General features: G+C 38.2%; 1 protein-coding gene across 1 annotated transcript in view; it reads left to right on the top strand.

Moving 5' to 3' along the window:
- SCRG1 (stimulator of chondrogenesis 1) overlaps nt 1-21,472 on the top strand; it is a 100,770-nt gene that overhangs the window by 71,872 nt on the left and 7,426 nt on the right. Inside the window, exon 2 of the mRNA XM_053700842.1 lies at nt 17,346-17,619. Within this exon, the coding sequence (XP_053556817.1) occupies nt 17,384-17,619 (236 nt within the window). The 5' untranslated portion in view covers nt 17,346-17,383. The remainder of the gene's footprint in view (nt 1-17,345; nt 17,620-21,472) is intronic.

The following is a 21,472-nucleotide window of genomic DNA, read 5'->3' as shown; positions in this document are numbered from 1 at the left end:
ATATAATACACACAGAGATACTTATAGACACATACATCCACACACTGTGTCAGACACATACACAGGTGTACACACAACACACACTCCACACAGCCCACATGCACACACACAGCCCACACACATAAACAGCCCACACACACACACACATCCCCCACAGCCCCATCACACACACAGCCCCCTCACACACACACACAGCCCCCCCACATACACACACACAGCCCCCACACACACACACCCCACACACGCACAGACCACACACACGCACAGCCCACACACACACACAGCCAACACACACGCACACACAGCCCACACACACACAGCCCACACACACGCAATTAATAAATAAAATAAATGGTGCCCCCAGCAATAAAATGAAGCCCCCAGCCCCCCTGCAATAAAATGAAGCCCCAGCACAAAAATGATGCCCCAGCAATAAAATGATGCCCCATCTCCCCTGCAATAAAATAATGCCCCCAACAAAAGTATGATGCCCCAGCAATAAATGATTCCCACAGCCTCACTGCAATGATGCCCCCAGCAATAAAATTAAATCCCCAGCCCCCCTGCAATAAAATGATGCCCAGTCCCCCTGCAATAAAATTATGCCCCATCCCCACTGCAATAAAATGATGCCCCAGCAATAAAATGAAGCCCCCTGCAATAAAATGAAGCCCAGTCCCCCTGCAATAAAATTATGCCCCCCTGCAATAAAACGAAGCACAGTTCCCCTGCAATAAAATTATGCCCCAGCCCCCTGCACAAAAATTATGCCCCTGCAATAAAATGATGCCCCCAGCCCCCTTGCAATAAATTATTCCCCCAGCCCCACTGCAATGATGCCCCCAGCAATAGAATGATGCCCAGTCCCCTGCAATAAAATGATGCCCCATCCCCACTGCAATAAAATGAAGCCCCCAGCAATAAAATGAAACCCCCTGCAATAAAATAATGTTGATGCCCCCTGCAAAAAAAATTATGGCCCCAGCCTCCCTGCAAAAAATTATGCCCCAGCTCCCCTGCAAAAAAATGATGCCCCCAGCCTCTGCAATAAATTGATGCCCCCAACAAAAATATGATGCCCCCAGCACCCCTGCAATAAATGATGCACCCAGCAATAGAATGAAGCCCCCAGTCCGCCTGTAATAAAATTATGCCCCAAGCTCCACTGCAATAAAATGATGCCCCCAGCCCCCCTGCAATAAGATGATTCCCCTGCAATAAAATGATGTCCCCAGCCCCCCTGCAATAAATGATTCCCCCAGCCCCGCAATGATTCCCCCAGCAATAAAATGATGCCCAGTCCTCCTGCAATAAAACGATGCCCCATCCCCACTGCAATAAAATGATGCCCCCAGCAATAAAATGAAGCCCCCAGCAATAAAATAATGTCCAGCCCGTCTGCAATAAAATGATGCCCCATCCCCACTGCAATAAATGATGCCCCTAGCAATAAAATAATGCCCATTCCACCTGCAATAAAATGATGCCCCCCCCTGCAAAAAAATGATGCCCCAGCAATAAAATTATGCCCCAGCTCCCCTGCAATAAAATGATGCCCCCAACAAAAATGTGATGCCCCCAGCACCCCTACAATAAATGATGCACCAGCTCCCCTGCAATAAAATGATGCCCCCAACAAAAATGTGATGCCCCCAGCACCCCTGCAATAAATGATGCACCAAGCAATAAAATGAAGCCCCCAGCAATAACATAATGTCCAGCCCCCCTGCAATAAAATGATGCCCATCCCCACTGCAATAAATGATGCCCCTAGCAATAATATAATGCCCATTCCACCTGCAATAAAATGATGCCCCCCCTGCAAAAAAATGATGCCCCAGCAATAAAATTATGCCCCAGCTCCCCTGCAATAAAATGATGCCCCCAACAAAAATGTGATGCCCCCAGCACCCCTGCAATAAATGATGCACCAGCTCCCCTGCAATAAAATGATGCCCCCAACAAAAATGTGATGCCCCCAGCACCCCTGCAATAAATGATGCACCAAGCAATAAAATGAAGCCCCCAGCCCCCTTGCAATAAAATGATGCCCCAGCCCCACTGCAATAAAATGAAGCCCCCTGCAATAAAATGGTGCCCCCTGCAATACAAATATGCCCCCAGGCCCCCCTGCAAAAAAAAAGGCGCTAAAAAATACAATTAAAAAAAATATATTAAAATTAAAAAAAAAATGTATTAACTTTTGCGGGGCTCCCCTGACCGCGGGGCCCGAGGCGGTCGCTTGAACGGCATTGCCCAAAGGCTGGCCCTGCTTCTCAGTGGTAACTCAACTCTCCTTATGATGCTCCCTTTGTAAATATACCTCTCAAAATATAACCCCCTCCCAATACCTAAGCTACAAATTACTGAAATGGACTTCACTAAACATAATCTTTGTGCCCTTAACTGAAAAATCTTATTTTGTTCAAAATCTTAATTGCTATCACTAACAGTTTATTCTTTTCTTGGCAATCAACATGGTCTGGGATTTGTCAGGGGCGATATCAGGCTAAATTTTGAACCTGACTTTAGCATAAAGTTATTACCCAATCAGAGTGGGTGAGTGTACAACTACAGTAGTCACTATGCTATTGTTTTTCCTCCTGTACATTCAGCTCTCTTTGAAGCTATTCTCTTTTCTCAGAAGTCAGTTGGTAAAGTTCTGCATCTTTAATCTGGGTGCTGCCATCTTGGTACACACATATTGTTGCATCCTAAGACAGACGTAGCACACTTTACAGATCAGGCTTTTTAAAATCTGTACCTTGCATTTTGGATTCCTCAGAAAGCAGAAGAATGATATTTTACATGGTTTTTAAAGTTGCTTAATAAATATAGAGAAAACATCAGGAAAAATGCAGCCACTGCAAAAATGTATAGCTCCCGCTCTGTATTAGAACGTTAAACTGAAGCACATGATACGGATTGTCAAGAAAACAACAATATCACTGATCTGTGAATATCCACTACTTCTCAAATTCCAAGATGGCAGCGCCCAGTGTGAAGATACAGAACTTTACTAACCAGTACTTTCAAAGGGTTAAAATAAGAGAATAACTTTTAGAGCTCTGCAGCCACAGAAAGGAAAACAATAGCATGGTGAGCAGTAACCATGCCACTGTAGTACCCAGCAGTTTGGTGTCCCTTTAAGAAACTGTCCCTATCATGTTTTAGCAGCTTCAACAGAAGTAAACACTACCGCACTGATAGCAACATGTCTGTCACTTGTGTAAGATCTAACATTTACATTGTTCACAATACTCAGTTATATGCATTTCTAAATATCTAAAAGGTAAATCCAACCGTGCTCTTAATATAAGATAATGAAATTCAATAAATCATGGCAGAGATTTACTATGTGTACTAAGGCAAATCTTACTTCTACTACATTTATGAGCATAGGCACATACATTGCAGCAATGATTAAGAGTCACTCATACTGACTTTGTATCCTCCTGAGCATATTGAATTCAGCTAGATAGATGAGAACAATAAACATTAATGTAAAACACTCCCTGAATGAATAAATAATAAAGCAGCTGCAAGATACTAAGATGATTAACAATTCTAAATGAGATATTGCCAAGAAGCCTGCTATAGATTTCACTGAACATGCTAATGTTCTTACAGCCCATGAGATTCATTCAGGAGAGGCCTGCTATAGATTTCACCTAACATGCTAATGTTTTTACAGCCCATGAGATTCATTCAGGAGAGGCCTGCTATAGATTTCGCCTAACATGCTTATGTTCTTACACCCTATGAGATTCATTCAGGAGAGGCCTGCTATAGATTTCACTGAACATGCTAATTGTAAGTTAATTGTGAATTCTGAATTGGTCAAATCGACAAAGCTTTATATTCCTAGACTTCACTGAGTAGGCATTGACACTTGTTCAAGGGGCTATCCCCTAATACATGGCACAGACCATAGCATCAATCACTCCACAGAGGCAATAGTAATTTGTTGCACTTGCACTCATCACATACCCCCCCTTCATTCCTTTTCACTTTCCACCCTTTCCTTCCTTGTGTGTTTTTCTTCTTTCCTTCTCTCACTCTTTTTCGAATTTATGAGTAGAATTTATGGATAAATACTTATCCCCTAAACCACACACAATGCCTGCAAAAGTTAAAGATAGGAAGCCAAGAAATAGTTTAGACACCACCTCAGATTCTAGGGTTGAGATGAATGCTCTTAACATAAACAAATCAGATATCGAGGAAATATCAAAACAAGTAACACAATCACTACTACCCCAATTTGATCTGATTAAAACGGAGATTAATACCCTGGTCTCAGATATGAAGAATTTTTCTACAAGGCTGTTTGATGCTGAAACTAGAATATCTGAGATTGAGGATTCTACGTTTAAATCGGAACAAATAATCCAACAACATAACAGTAAACTAAACTACCTGTCTGATAAAATTGAGGAGTTAGAAGATAGATCGCGCCGTAATAACTTGAGAGTTATTGGCTTACCAGAGATTTCTATTTATCAGGATCTAATTTACTTTGCTGCTACAACACTCCCACAACTACTCGGATTACAAAAGCAGAATATACAGGTAGAAAGGGCACACCGAGTTGGTAGTGTAAAAAGCTCAGTAGATAAAACGATACAGAAACGCCCAATAGTCGTAAAGTACCTTAACTTTCAAGACAAAATTGATATCCTTAGAGCATACAGGAAATTACAGCAGCTAGAAATAGACCATAACAGAATCCTATTGTTTCAGGACTTTTCTTTCCAGACAGCAAGTAAAAGAAAAGTCATGGCACCCTATTGCACCATGCTTATTAATGGTGGACTCTCTGCCAGGCTAATATACCCAGCTAAAATCAAACTCTACGTAGTTAATGAACTTATAGTATTAGATACACCTCAGGAGGCTAAGACCTTTGTAAATAAGCATAAAATTGACCAACGGGTCGATATTAAAGAGTAGGGCCTTAGGTCCCATGGTTCGTGTCTTATTATTTTTCATTTTTTTTTGTTTGGTTTTTTTTTTGCTGATAATGACTCGATGGTGTATGGGTGCTTGTTACTCTTTATTTTCATATTTTCTCTATTTTTATTGTGCCTTAGGTGAAATGCATCAGCTGAGAGATAAGCTGGTGGAACCTAAGTATAACTTTAGAATAGACAATGATGTGACTAAGTTAATACTAATATTATGTTTGGTACTGGGCTATTGGGATGGGGAAAGGGAGCGGTCCATGGCGGGTTTTTTTTTTTTGTATTTTTTCACTGCCTTCTTCTGTCTTGTCTCCCCTTTTTTTTTTTTTTTTTTTTTTTTATTTATTTTATTCTCCAAAACGCTTTGATCTAAATTAAAATACTACAGCTGAAGGTTATATCTTGGAACGTTGGGGGTATCACTAGTCCAATAAAAAGGAAGAGAATTTTAAACTATCTTAAAAAACAGAAAGCGGATCTAACTCTACTACAGGAAACCCACCTTACAGAAAGGGAACATAAAAAACTTCAGGCCAATTGGTTACAGGAAGTGATATTTACTCCCTGTGCATCACGTAAAAGGGGGGTAGCAATTCTTGTAAAAAAAGGGGTAGACCTAAAAATTATATCACAGGAGTTAGACCCTAACGAGCGTTTCATTATCATAAAAATAAAAGTGGGTTTTCATACTTTTACAGTTTGTAACGTATATGGGCCAAACAATGTTGACAAATTTTTTTGGGAAACCTTGAGGACTAAACTCTCTCATTACGTGGATACCACTCTTATAGTTGCCGGAGACTTTAATATGGTCTTTAACAGTATTGATAGACTACAGACTACAAAACAAACAAGTGTCAAAGTTTCCCAAAAAGCAACAAGAATTCTTAGATCACTCTGTCGAGTACTCAAGATTAGGGACATATGGCGGCATATATACCCGAATAACCGTGCGTTTACATATGAATCAAAACAGTTTAAATCATTTTCACGTATCGATTTTTTTCTTGGGTCAGATAGACTCCTTGGCCAAGTAGTTAAAATACAAATTGGCGAATTTACTATCTCAGATCATGCCCCCATCTCCTTAGAGATTGGTCTAGATAACAACAAATATGAACCAAGTAGAGGGTATACTTTTCCACGTGTGGAGTGGGATGCCCACAATCTCCAACAGATAACCAAGCAAGATCAGCGTCAAAGAGCTAGTTATTACAGATATGGCAGTAAGATAGGCAAGCTCCTAGCAAACCAGGTGAAATTACATACAGCACATAAACCAATTAAAGCTATTGTGGTAGATGGTGTCAGAGTTACCGAGGCAGAGGCAATTAAGAATGGCTTTGCTAGATTCTTTAAAAAACTATACGCAGCTCCTCAGACTCATATACAGAATAAAAAATGTTTCTGGGATAAAATCTCACTTCCAAAGTTATCTCTAGACGAGGCTGAGAAACTCAATATACCTATAACAGCTATAGAGGTAACTCAAGCCATAGATAAACTTAAGTTGGATAAAGCAGCAGGCCCAGATATGCTTCCGGCAGAATTCTACAAAATTCTCAATGAGGAGATAAACACCCCACTTGTTAACTTATTCAATGAATATCTGTGTAATGGTAGGGTGCCTTCTGCATACTTTGCAGCATCTAAAATTATCTTAATTCCAAAAAAGAACAAGGATCCAGAACTTATTGATTCATATCGTCCTATTTCATTACTTAACGCAGACTATAAAATATTTACCACTATTTTATCTAATAGACTTAAACGAATTATTGGCTCGCTGATCCATGTGGACCAGGTCGGCTTCATGTTAAATAGGAACCCAGCTGCCAGCATCCGGAAAATTTTATTACTCTTAGATTTCTATCGTACAGAAAAGGAAAATAATCGCAAGGAAACTGCGATTTTATCAGTCGACGCACAAAAAGCCTTTGACTCAATTACTTGGGATCATTTATTCTTTACTATGGAACAATTTGGCTTCAGGGGGCATTTTCCAAAATGTATCCAGGCCCTCTATGCAAAAGCTTCTTCAACACTTTTGGTTAATGGCTCTCACACAGATACATTTGATATTTTGACAGGCACGAGACAAGGCTGTCCAATTTCACCCTTATTGTTCAATCTAGCAATTGAACCACTTTCACTCATGTTGAAGTTATATCTACAAGGGATTCATCTGGGAGATAAACATCTCAAATTACTCTTATACGCGGATGACCTGTTACTTTTCCTTAACAAGCCACAATTAGAGATCCCAATTATTATAGAAATAATCGACAAATTTGGCACATTTTCAGGCTATAAAATGAACACTTCTAAATCTGACTTGCTATGGATAACCAGATCACCGACTATAGACTACACTCCGCCATTTAAGGTGGCAGATCAATATATCACGTATTTAGGAATTAAGATTAGCACAAACCCGGCGGAATGGTATACACTGAATTACTCTCCATTACTAAATAAAATTCAATTAGATCTCAAAAGTTGGGCAAAGTTACCGCTATCATTGACGGCAAAAATTAATCTGATAAAAATGATCATATTACCTAAATTGCTATATATAATGCAAAATATCCCAATCCCGATAACAAAATTAGATCTCAAAGGACTGGATAGCTCTATCAGGCTGTTTGTTTGGGGGACGGGCAAGAAACGTACTACCCTACAGAAACTTTCTCACCCTAGACAATGTGGAGGCCTAGCACTTCCTAGTTTTTCTATCTACAATAAAATATGCTTGGCAAAGGTCGCCATGGACTGGCTTACTGGAGGGTCACATGTTGCCTCTTTTGAAATAGAGCAAAAGCTGGTCACCCCATTCAGCCTAGCGGCTTTGCTACATTGTCCCATTAAGGATCTACCGCACAAGATCAAAACAAAATCTACAATATTGCATATTATCATAGCATGGCAGTTCATCAGGACTTGCATGAAGGACAGCCCATTAATTTCAGAATTTGTACCTATTATAGGGAATCCGTGCTTTATTCCAGGTATTAGGAATAAACTATTCAGCAGATGGACTAGGTTGGGTTTACAAAATTTAGTACAATTTAGGGACCCAGAAACTACCGGGGTACATACCTTTGCAACTTTAAGAACTCGTTACCAGCTTAAAAATACTGATTTTTATGCTTATTTACAGGTGCGGCACTGGTATACTGAGATCATTAAAGACCCTGCTAGAGATTACTCACACCCGGGTATTAAAGTGGGCCTTGCCCTGTTTAAGGCAGGCAAGCATGCCATTAGTTATTGGTATAGGATGGTACTTCTTGAGACCGGAGAAGCGAATCTTTTAGATATTCATCTAAAATGGAGTAGAGACATTCAAACCCTAGATCCTGATAAAATAAAACATAGTATAATTCTGGTGGAACACGCTACCTTGTCTGCATCTTGGCGAGAATCACATTTTAAAATTATAAATCGTATCCATATAACCCCGGCCAACCTAAATAGATGGTTTGGGAACTTGCTACATCTGTGCCCTCGATGTAGTTCTGTAGGTGCCGACCTGGTCCACATGATCTGGCGATGTCCAAAGATTCAACAATTCTGGCGAAAAATTCAATTCTGGCTGAATAGAGTACTTTCTATCCAGATAGTTTTAGAGCTGCAGCACACTATTTTCCTAATAGATCGGAGCGATCTTGTGGAATACGTCCCTAATATTGAGCTAATAAATACAGTAATTTTGGGAGGGAGATATCTCATTTTGAAAAATTGGAAATCCACTAGGGCACCAACAATCAATAATCTAACTTTCCTTCTACACTCTCAATATATACTAGAACAACTTGATAGCTCCAATAATGGAACAACTCAACAAGATAGATTTGAATGCAAGTGGTTAGAATTTATCAGAAGCTACAGAAATAATTTAGAAAATTAGCTGAAATCGTACTTTTTTTTTTTTTTTTTTTTTGCTCACTTGCTCCTTTCTCTTTCTTTCTCTATCTTCTCTCTCCCTTTTTTCGTTGGTTGATCGCCTCCCCCCTTCCCCCATAACCAAGCATAATTGCTTAACAGGTTTAGTTTGACTATTTGTTAGAAACTAATAGCTGATATTCACATTTGGTTTAATGAACTTTGATGCAGAAAGTATGTGGTAGTAATTTTATGCTAAATAACGAATTAGTATAATATAAAGCTAATTGCGTTTTTGTTGTGCTTTGACCTGTTTTGTTAAAATTTAATGAGGTTTGTTGTATCGGCTACACATAAGAATGTCTATAACACTTTGTGGTGGAACTGATTGAGGTGGTCCACATAGATTATTTGTTAGATTTCTTAAACATCTTTGATGTAAGGATGTATACTGTGTGAATTCTGTTGACATTTGATAATGGCTGTGTAAACCTTGAATAAACAATAAATTATAAAAAAAACATGCTAATGTTCTTACAGCCCATGAGATTCAGTCAGGAGAGGCCTGCTATAGATTTCACCTAACATGCTAATGTTCTTACAGCCCATGAGATTCAGTCAGGAGAGGCCTGCTATAGATTTCCCCTAACATGCTAATTTTCTGTTAGCTCATACAATTCACTCAGGAGAGGCCTGCTATAGATTTCACCTAACATGCGAATGTTCTTACAGCCCATGAAATTCAGTCAGGAGAGGCCTGCGATAGATTTCACCTAACATGCGAATGTTCTTACAGCCCATGAAATTCAGTCAGGAGAGGCCTGCAATAGATTTCACCTAACATGCTAATGTTCTTACAGCCCATGAAATTCAGTCAGGAGAGGCCTGCTATAGATTTCACCTAACATGAAAATGTTCTTAGAGCCCATGAAATTCAGTCAGGAGAGGCCTGCTATAGATTTCACCTAACATGCTAATGTTCTTACAGCCCATGAAATTCAGTCAGGGGAGGCCTGCTATAAATTTCACTTAACAAACTAGTTTTCTGTTAGCTCATACAATTCACTCAGGAGAGGCCGGCTATAGATTTCACCTAACATGCTAATGTTCTTACAGCCCATGAAATTCAGTCAGGAGAGGCCTCTTATAGATTTCACCTAACATGCTAATGTTCTTACAGACCATGAGAATCAGTCAGGAGAGGACTGCTATATATTTCACCTAACATGCTAATGTTCTTACAGCCCATGAGATTCAGTCAGGAGAGGCCTCTTATAGATTTCACCTAACATGCTAATGTTCTTACAGACCATGAGAATCAGTCAGGAGAGGACTGCTATATATTTCACCTAACATACTAATGTTCTTACAGACCATGAGAATCAGTCAGACGAGACCTGCTATAGATTTCCCCTAACATGCTAATGTTCTTACAGCCCATGAGATTCAATCAAGAGAGGCCTGCTATAGATTTCACCTAACATGCTAATGTTCTTACAGCCCATGAGATTCAATCAAGAGAGGCCTGCTATAGATTTCACCTAACATGCCAATGTTCTTACAGACCATGAGATTTAGTCGGGAGAGGCCTGCTTTAGATTTCACCTAACATCCAAATGTTCTTACAGTCCATGATATTTAGTCAGGAGAGGCCTGCTTTATATTTCACCTAATATGCTAATGTTCTTACAGCAAATGTTAATGTTCTTCTGCTGCCCACTTGATATTAAAACCACTTCTCCCTGTACTTATATATATTAGTATATATCTATGAACTGGTTTATATAGGGGTCTGTTATTATTCCAATATCAGTAACAAATAGTGTATTAGGTACTCTGTAGTCAAAAAGAGCCTTATTATTTTGGCTTGTGTATAGAGTCCTTATGTTGTGGATTTTGTATTTTTTAGTATTCAAAAAGAATTAACTTAGGGGTGTCCGTTTTTATGTTGCTCTCCGAGCTGTACTAAAAATAACTTAGTATAATTATAACTTTAATAAACTGGTTTTGTGTAAATAATTAGTATAAGTGTTGAGTAAACAAGTATCTGAGTATATATACAGACGCTGTACCTATAGCTGTATCTGTATACCATTCAACGTACAGCAGCTGTAATAACAGTCAAGTCAGCCTATCCTAGCTTATCTAACTTGTTAAAAGCGTAAAGTATATAACGCAAAGTGATACCTATATTTACAAAGCTACATTGTTGTATAAATGTTACGTAACATAACAGTTAATTGTTAGCTTGTTCAGCTGCTTGTAGAAATTTGAATCACAACGGTAATGTTACTGGTGACAATTGTTTTAACAAAATGAGTAACATAGTTAAAATATAATATAAATACTGGTCTGTCTAAAGTGCAACTCACTAATGACTTATACGGAGTGAGAGGAAGTTTGAATAAACAACAGCGTTATTGGTAACGATTGTTTTACAAGTAAAGTAACATTGTAGCTGTAACCACAGATAAGGCAGACAAAGTAAAACACCAGACTACCTAACTTGTTACAAGTATAAATTGTAAAAATTCAAGTGAAAACTAAAACTATAAGCTACGCTGTTACCGAAGTGACACACTACATAGCAGTTTACTATCAGCCTATTAATAATCAGATGAAGTTTGGACATGAAACAGCATTGTCATAGGGAACATTTGTCTCATAAAAGAAGCAACCAAGCAGTTAACCGTTGGTTCATTTTCAAGCTGATAGATACAAACACAGCAATGACTTGGTTAATAAAATAGCCAAACAATCACCAAGGGAAAGGTAATCATAGAAAATGTTTTCCTATACAACCGAATTGCACCATCTCAGTACTGACAGTTAATCTCCAGCTATTACCAATGGTCAGTGCAACACTCTATAAAATTGATCAGTATTGATTTCAGCACAGTAAAAATTATTCTGATAGCAGAATTCAAATCAGATTAATTTATCTCAAGTATATAATGTCTATGTATTAGAAATTCTTAGGTTATCAAAACAGAATATACCATGATAATTTAACCTAAGTTGTACATTAAGAGACACATACCAATAACAAGAGATATACTGGGCACACCAACATACGGCAGTAAGATAACTGCACAACAGCATTCTTCCAGCAAGATTAGGTATGATACAGCTTAGGAAAAAAACAAATGTACAATTTATGTACAATCTACATTACCAACACTATAATGGAACTCTTTTAGGGCTGCATTAATCCAATTCATGGCAAAAATAATACTAATATCAAAAGTTAACTCTTTTTGAATACTAAAAAATACAAAATCCACAACATAAGGACTCTATACACAAGCCAAAATAAAAAGGCTCTTCTTGACTACAGAGCACCTAATACACTATTTGTTACTGATATTGGAATAATAACAGACCCCTATATAAACCAGTTCATTGATATATACTAATATATATATATATATATATATATATATATATATAAGTACAGGGAGAAGTGGTTTTAATATCAAGTGGGCAGCAGAAGAACATTAACATTTGCTGTCTTTTTATTTAAATTAAATAAAAGTTATTTTTATATAGTTTTTCAGTATCCTTACTAAAAATCTGCTTTAATAACATAACAGTGCAAAAAAGCATACTTTTCTGACATACTCACACAATAGTGAGTTCTGTCTTTCTAAGTTACAATTTAGTCCAATGCTTAAGCACTGCTCCTATAAGTGTACTATATAGCATAGATATCTCAATACTAACTGATTCTGTGAAAACACTATAGGAGAAAATCTATATTTTACAAATAATATTTCTGTTCCCATTTTTTGTTTAAAAAACTGCTATATATTTCACCTAACATGCTAATGTTCTTACAGCCCATGAGATTCATTCAGGAAAGGCCTCTTATAGATTTCACCTAATATGCTAATGTTCTTACAGCCCATGAGATTCATTCAGGAAAGGCCTCTTATAGATTTCACCTAATATGCTAATGTTCTTACAGCCCATGACATTCATTCAGGAAAGGCCTCTTATAGATTTCACCTAATATGCTAATGTTCTTACAGCCCATGACATTCATTCAGGAAAGGCCTCTTATAGATTTCACCTAATATGCTAATGTTCTTACAGCCCATGAGATTCATTCAGGAAAGGCCTCTTATAGATTTCACCTAATATGCTAATGTTCTTACAGCCCATGACATTCATTCAGGAGAGGCCTGCTATAGATTTCACCTAATATGCTAATGTTCTTACAGCCCATGAGATTCATTCAGGAGAGGCCTGCTATAGATTTCACCTAACATGCTAATGTTCTTACAGCCCATGAGATTCAGTCAGGAAAGGACTCTTATAGATTTCACCTAATATGCTAATGTCCTTACAGCCCATGAGATTCATTCAGGAAAGGCCTGCTATAGATTTCACCTAACATGCTAATGTTCTTACAGCCCATGAGATTCATTCAGGAAAGGCCTGCTATAGATTTCACCTAACATGCTAATGTTCTTACAGCCCATGAGATTCAGTCAGGAGAGGCCTGCTATAGAATTCACCTAACATGCGAATGTTCTTACAGCCCATGAAATTCAGTCAGGAGAGGCCTGCTATAGATTTCACCTAACATGCTAATGTTCTTACAGCCCATGAAATGCAGTCATGAGAGGCCTGCTATAGATTTCACCTAACATGCGAATGTTCTTACAGCCCATGAAATTCAGTCAGGCGAGGCCAGCTATAGATTTCACCTAACATGCGAATGTTCTTACAGCCCATGAGATTCATTCAGGAGAGGCCTACTTTAGATTTCACATAACATGCTAATGTTCTTACAGACCATGAGATTCATTCAGGAAAGGCCTGCTATAGATTTCACCTAACATGCTAATGTTCTTACAGCCCATGAGATTCAGTCAGGAGAGGCCTGCTATATATTTCACCTAACATGCTAATGTTCTTACAGCCCATGAGATTCAGTCAGGAGAGGCCTCTTATAGATTTCACCTAACATGCTAATGTTCTTACAGCCCATGAGATTCAGTCAGGAGAGGCCTGCTATAGATTTCACCTAACATGCTAAAGTTCTTACAGACCATGAGAATCAGTAAGGAGAGGCCTGCTATTGATTTCCCTGAACGTGCTAATGTTCTTACAGCCGATGAGATTCAATCAGGAGAGTCCTGCTATAGATTTCACCTAACATGCTAATGTTCTTACAGCCTATGAGATTCATTCAGGAGAGGCCTGCTATAGATTTCACCTAACATGCTAATGTTCTTACAGACCATGAGATTCAGTCAGGAGAGGCCTGCGATAGATTTCACCTAACATGCTAATGTTCTTAAAGCCCATGAGATTCAGTCAGGAAAGGCCTGCTATAGATTTCACCTAACATGCTAATGTTCTTACAGCCCATGAGATTCATTCAGGAAAGGCCTGCTATAGATTTCACATAACATGCTATTGTTCTTACAGACCATGAGATTCATTCAGGAAAGGCCTGCTATATATTTCACCTAACATGCTAATGTTCTTACAGCCCATGAAATTCAGTCAGGAGAGGCCTGCTATAGATTTCACCTAACATGCGAATGTTCTTACAGCCCATGAAATTCAGTCAGGCGAGGCCTGCTAAAGATTTCACCTAACATGCGAACGTTCTTACAGCCCATGAGATTCATTCAGGAGAGGCCTGCTATAGATTTCACATAACATGCTAATGTTCTTACAGACCATGAGATTCATTCAGGAAAGGCCTGCTATAGATTTTACCTAACATGCTAATGTTCTTACAGCCCATGAGATTCAGTCAGGAGAGGCCTGCTATATATTTCACCTAACATGCTAATGTTCTTACAGCCCATGAGATTCAGTCAGGAGAGGCCTCTTATAGATTTCACCTAACATGCTAATGTTCTTACAGCCCATGAGATTCAGTCAGGAGAGGCCTGCTATAGATTTCACCTAACATGCTAATGTTCTTACAGCCCATGAGATTCAGTCAGGAGAGGCCTGCTATAGATTTCACCTAACATGCTAAAGTTCTTGCAGACCATAAGAATCAGTCAGGAGAGGCCTGCTATAGATTTCCCTGAACGTGCTAATATTCTTACAGCCCATGAGATTCAGTCAGGAGAGGCCTGCTATAGATTTCACCTAACATGCTAATGTTCTTACAGCCTATGAGATTCAGTCAGGAGAGGCCTGCTATAGATTTCACCTAACATGCTAATGTTCTTACAGCCCATGAGATTCAGTCAGACGAGGCCTGCTATAGATTTCACCTAACATGCTAATGTTCTTACAGACCATGAGAGTCAGTCAGGAGAGGCCTGCTATAGATTTCACCTAACATGCTAATGTTCTTACAGCCCATGAGATTCAGTCAGACGATGCCTGCTATAAATTTCACCTAACAAACAAGTTTTCTGTTAGCTCATACAATTCACTCAGGAGAGGCCTGCTATAGATTTCACCTAACATGCTAATATTCTTATAGCCCATGAGATTCAGTCAGTAGAAGCCTGCTATAGATTTCACCTAACATGCTAATGTTTTTAGAGCCCATGAGATTCAGTCACGCGATACCTGCTATAGATTTCTCCTAACATGCTAATTTTCTTACAGCCCATGATATTTAGTCAGGAGAGACCTGCTTTATATTTTACCTAACATGCTAATGTTCTTACAATCCATGAGATTCATTCAGGAGAGGCCTGCTATAGATTTCACCTAACATGCTAATGTTTTTAGAGCCCATGAGATTCAGTCACGCGATACCTGCTATAGATTTCTCCTAACATGCTAATTTTCTTACAGCCCATGATATTTAGTCAGGAGAGACCTGCTTTATATTTTACCTAACATGCTAATGTTCTTACAATCCATGAGATTCATTCAGGAGAGGCCTGCTATAGATTTCACCTAACATGCTAATTTTCTGTTAGCCCATACGATTCACTCAGGAGAGGCCTGCTATAGATTTCACCTAACATGCTAATGTTCTTACGGCCCATGAGATTCAGTCAGACGAGGCCTGCTATAGATTTCACCTAACATGCTAACGTTCTTACAGCCCATGAAATTCATTCAGGAGAGGCCTGCTATAGATTTCACCTAACATGCTAATGTTCTTACGGCCCATGAGATTCAGTCAGTAGAGGCCTGGTGTGGTTTTGGTGTTGCAGTCATCAGTTTTTCACCTAATTCATTTTGCAGTTCTGGCTAAAATTTGGACATGTTGCATAGTAATATGAAGAACAAAGAAAAGGCTACACTGACAGAATAATTTACTTGTGACAGAACATAAGAATGTAAAGCACAAGTGAATTTCAAACAGATGCAATCATTAATATTAAAAATTGTATATTTAAAGGGACATACCAAAGCAAAAATGGACATACTAGGGCAAATTTTATTACAGGTACAGATCCTGAAACCCGAATGCCAAAATCCAGAATTATACTGAAATCCAGACTTTTTAGTATTTTTACCATTTTATCCCTCCAGTAAATCACAATTTTCTCAGCCTATGCCTTTGGTTTCTGTGTTTTAAAATGCAAATTATATTCTATATTTATTTAAAACAAAAACTGTTACCTTTCTGATTACAGTACCGTGCTTGTACTATCTTTCTGATGGTACTATGTGTACAAAAGTATTAAAATCATATACAATTACCTTTAGGTTGCATGTATAAGCTGTGTCATGACATGTAAATATTGCCTAAATGATATATGATGTTGTTTGCACTTGGTTCTATACACTCTCCATGTTGTCCCATTTTGTAAATGCAAATACACAAATATTCCAAAATCCAAAACTTTTCTGGTCCCAAGCAGTTAGGAAAATAGGTTTTGTACCTGTTTTGAACATTTTATTATTGTACCAATGCCTTTCTGCAAAGGGGTGTAACCCATAATTAACTCTTTAAACACAGATTACATCATCATCATCATGGCCCAGATTGCAAGTGGTCCACTAATGATAGCACAGAAAACAATTAAGCAGTATTGCTGGACCGTGCAACTTCATATTACAAGTCCATAGTAAATAACTTTTACCAGAGAAGGGTTAGCCCGGCCAACATGGCTCTAGCGCACCCATTGCTTTGCACTAAATAGGGCTGATATTACAAGTTGAAAGTTATGGGTTGCACTCGAGTAAAAGGCCAAACAGCCCTAAAAGAATTAGCAGAACCAGAGACCTGAATTTACTTCAATTATCAAAATGTGCACAAAAAATGTATTTGCACATGTACCTAGGCTGCACAGTCTATATGTATATGTATTTGTGATTAGCTGATGGCTGTCACATGATACGGGGAGAGGAATGGGAGTAAATTTGAAATTTGTCAGAAAAAAAATCTCCTACACATTTTAAATTCAAAGTAAGTGATTTTGCATTGTCTTTCTATCATACATTTTGTTGATTATGTAATTCTACTGTATTTAATGGTCATTTAATTAAAAAAATCCTGAACGTAGAGTTGTACCACCCAAATGATTAACTAACCCCTTTTCATTTTTTTAGATTGAACCTCTTACGACCACAACCTCAAGCAGCTAAAAATGAAGACTCCACATTTTGCTGTTTTATTGATTGCTGTTTTGGAAATAAGTGCAACTCCAACCAGCAGACTCTCCTGTTACAAGAAGATATTAAGAGATCGAAACTGTCATAACGTCCCTGAGGGAGTGGACTATGTTAGGTCAATTGATGGAAATCTACAAGATCACTTTTGGCATGGGAGTGGGTGCGAGATAGTCTGTTATTGCAACTTTAATGAGCTGCTCTGTTGTCCAAAGTAAGAACGGTTCTCACAAGAAAATTATAGTTCTTTTTTATGTTATTTCTGATTTATTCATCTTTATAAAAACTAAAATCATGCAATGATTACAACAGAAAAGGACATCTCTAGGTTGTTCATAATGAGAAACATAAAGCCTGAGGCAAAAGCTACTGCTGTATGCAAAATTCTATCTCTAACAATCCAATATTCTACTGTGGGTGTTAAAAATAAATCTGTCATGGACATTTATGCTTATTGATCTCTCCATCCTTAAAGAGGAATTCTTAAGCAAAAATAAAATTCTCTCTTTCACTATTTTTTTTTCTTTTAACACATTCCTTTTCTTAGTACATGTAAGCACAAAGTCATGTACTGGAATGTCCCTGTGCCGCTCCAGATAAGGGTACAGCTTGTGACTGCTGTAATCTTTATCTGGGGAGGTTCAACTCTAACTGTGTTTAAAGGGGGAATAAACATTCCCTTGAAAATTCAACATTGAATAACTTACGGCTAGATTGCATGTTTTGCGGTAAGAGCTGCTCGGTAATAACTTGCAAGTTATTGTCACCGATCGCTTCCCAACAGCGCTAGTATTACAGGTTTACAAAATGAATGTTCCTTTAAGTGATGTCATCCAAGATGGCGTCCCTTGAATTCTGATTGGCTGATAGAATTCTATCAGTATAAGGTTCCCTGCTTATTTGAATAACAACTGCAGAGTTTAAATAAATTATATATGTTTCACAACTGGAGTACAGGCTATTATATCAGCATAGACTGTATTTACTCAGTGTGATTTTTATAAGGAATTGCAGGAAGACTTTATATGGTTATATATTGTTGTTATACCATATAAGTAATATGTAACTGAAAATAAGTAATAGTATTAATAACAACTTTTGACATTTGCATAGTTCAAGCCCATATAGGAGAGATAAAGTTAATTGTAATAACCACTGAAATGTGAGAGACAAGTTGTATACAAACTGCAGGTGCTGACAGGGGCTTGTCCTGCTGCGAGACACAGCACACTGAATAGTGTTTGCAGCGTGGATAACTGAACACAGACCAGATAGTGTATTGAGAGCTGTGAGACACGCTGAGTTGCGAGGAGCTGTCTGACACGCTGAGATATGTAAAGCTGTGTGACTTCACAGAAAGTCCGTTACTGTCCGGTGTGGAAATGAATCAAAGAATCGTTATAACATAATTATGAAACATACGTTGCAAATGTTAGAAGTATTTCAGAGACAAAGTCAGTTTAGTAATGTTCAAGAGAAAACATGACATTTGAAATTAGCCGTTCGATTAGGCTTCCAAAAGAAAGTAGAAGTGATACAAATACCGTAGCGATATTAAGTAGAATCCTTTTGTTGGTAACAAAGTATAAATTCCTGTAGAGATGTTAAGTTGAGAGAGAATGTTACTTCTTGGAGTAGTTAGCTGATAAGTAGTTATTATCAGTCCTTAATGAAACCAAACTGCAGCTGGTATTTGTATTCCAAAAGTTGAAGTAGTAAAAGTAAATCTTCTCTTAGTATGAATTTAGCTTATAAGAAACAGAGCACTGATTTTAGCAAACAATACTCAACAACTAAGCACTTGTTTGGGGCGTGGTGATGCCTTAAATACAGGTGAGGAAGGTGAGTTAAAGCAAAAGGTAAAAGCAGGACTGGAATCCTTACAATCAGCCAATCGGAATTAAAGGTGAAAACATCATATTGGCTGATGCAATCAGCCAATAGGATTGAGCTTCAATCCTATTGGCTGATCCAATCAGCCAATAGGATTGAGCTCACATTCTATTGGCTGATTGGAACAGCCAATAGAATGCGAGCTCAAGCCTATTGGCTGATTGGATTGCATCAGCCAATAGGATTTTTTCACCTGTAATTCCGATTGGCTGATAGAATTCTCTCAGCCAATGGAATTCAAGGGACGCCATCTTGGATGACCTCACTTAAAGGAACCTTCATTCTGGAAGAAGACTTCTATTGAAGAGGATGCTCCGCGCCGGATATCTTGAAGATGGACCCACTCCGCGCCGGATGGATGAAGATAGAAGATGCCATCTGGATGAAGACTTCTGCCCGTCTGGAGGACCACTTCTGCCGGCTTCGTTGAGGATTTCTTGCCGCTTGGATGAAGACTTCTCCCGGCTTCCTTTAGGATGGATTTCCGGTCTTCAAAACTGTAAGTGGATCTTCGGGGGCTAGTGTTAGGTTTTTTTAAGGGTTTATTGGGTGGGTTTTATTTTTAGATTAGGGTTTGGGCAATTGAAAAAGAGCTAAATGCCCTTTTAAGGGCAATGGCCATCCAAATGCCATTTTCAGGGCAATGGGGAGCTTAGGTTTTTTTAGTTAGGAATTTATTTGGGGGGTTGGTTGTGTGGGTGGTGGGTTTTACTGTTGGGGGTGTTTGTATTTTTTTTACAGGTAAAAGAGCTGATTTCTTTGGGGCAATGCCCCTCAAAAGGTACTTTTAAGGGCTATTGGTAGTTTAGTTTAGGCTAGGGGTTTTTTTATTTTGGGGGGGCTTTTTTTATTTTGATAGGGCTATTAGATTAGGTGTAATTAGTTTAAATATCTGATCATTTATTTTTTTATTTTGTGTAATTTAGTGGGGGTTTTTTTGTAATTTAGTTAATTGTATTTAATTTAGGTAATTTTTTAATTGCAGGTGTTAGTGTAATTCAGGTTAGGTTTTATTTTACAGGTAAATTTGTATTTATTTTAGCTAGGTAGTTAGTAAATAGTTATTAAATACAAACTTGCCTGTGAAATAAAAATAAAACCTAAGATAGCTACAATGCAACTATTAGTTATATTGTAGCTAGCTTAGGGTTTATTTTATAGGTAAGTATTTAGTTTTAAATAGGAATTATTTAGTTAATGATAGTAATTTTTATTTAGATTTATTTTAATTATATTTAAGTTAGGGGGTGTTAGGGTTAGACTTAGGTCTAGGGGTTAATAAATTTAGTATAGTGGTGGCGACGTTGGGGGCGGCAGATTAGGGGTTAATAAGTGTAGGTAGGTGGCGGTGATGTTAGGAGCGGCAGATTAGGTGTTAATAATATTTCATTAGTGGTTGCGAGGCGGGAGTGCGGCGGTTTAGGGGTTAATATGTTTATTATAGTGGCGGCGATGTCCGGAGTGCCAGATTAGGGGTTAATAATTTTATTTTAGTGTTTGCAATGCAGGAGGGCCTTGATTTAGGGGTTAATTGGCAGTTTATGGGTGTTAGTGTACTTTTTAGCAATTTAGTTATGAGTTTTATGTTACAGCTTTGTAGTGCAAAACCCATAACTACTGACTTTCCATTTACAGTATGGATTTTGGCGGTATAGGGTGTACCGCTCACTTTTTGGCCTCCCAGGCAGACTCGTAATACCGGCGCTGTGGAAGTCCCATTGAAAAAAGACTTTACGCAAATTGCGTAAGTTAATTTGTGTTAAGGCCAAATAAGTGTGCGGTGCCCCTAAACCTGCAAGACTTGTAATACCAGCGGTAGTGAAAAAGCAGTGTTATGAGCCTTAACGCTGCTTTTTCACTCACCGCAAAACTCGTAATTTAGCCGATAATTACTTATCTTTATGTAATATTTAATTAAGTTAATTTTCCATTTTATTGGGCTAATATTGAGTTAATTTAATTCCTTTGCATGAGTTAAATACATAGGGCATATTCTAAAGTGCAGACAGATAAGCTTCCCAAGTAGGGAACCTTTCTGCCTGCATTCAGCAAGTCGGCATTCGCTGGAAAAACAAAACAAAATTTGTCAATCGCCCAAAACAGTTGGGTTGATTTAGCTCTGCCACCTGTGAGTTGGTGGAGAGGTTAGAAAGCAGTGGTACTATGACCACTGA

This window comes from Bombina bombina, chromosome 2 (assembly GCF_027579735.1).
Source record: "Bombina bombina isolate aBomBom1 chromosome 2, aBomBom1.pri, whole genome shotgun sequence".
Classification (NCBI taxonomy): domain Eukaryota; kingdom Metazoa; phylum Chordata; class Amphibia; order Anura; family Bombinatoridae; genus Bombina; species Bombina bombina.
This window is presented reverse-complemented; position numbering and strand designations above follow the sequence as displayed.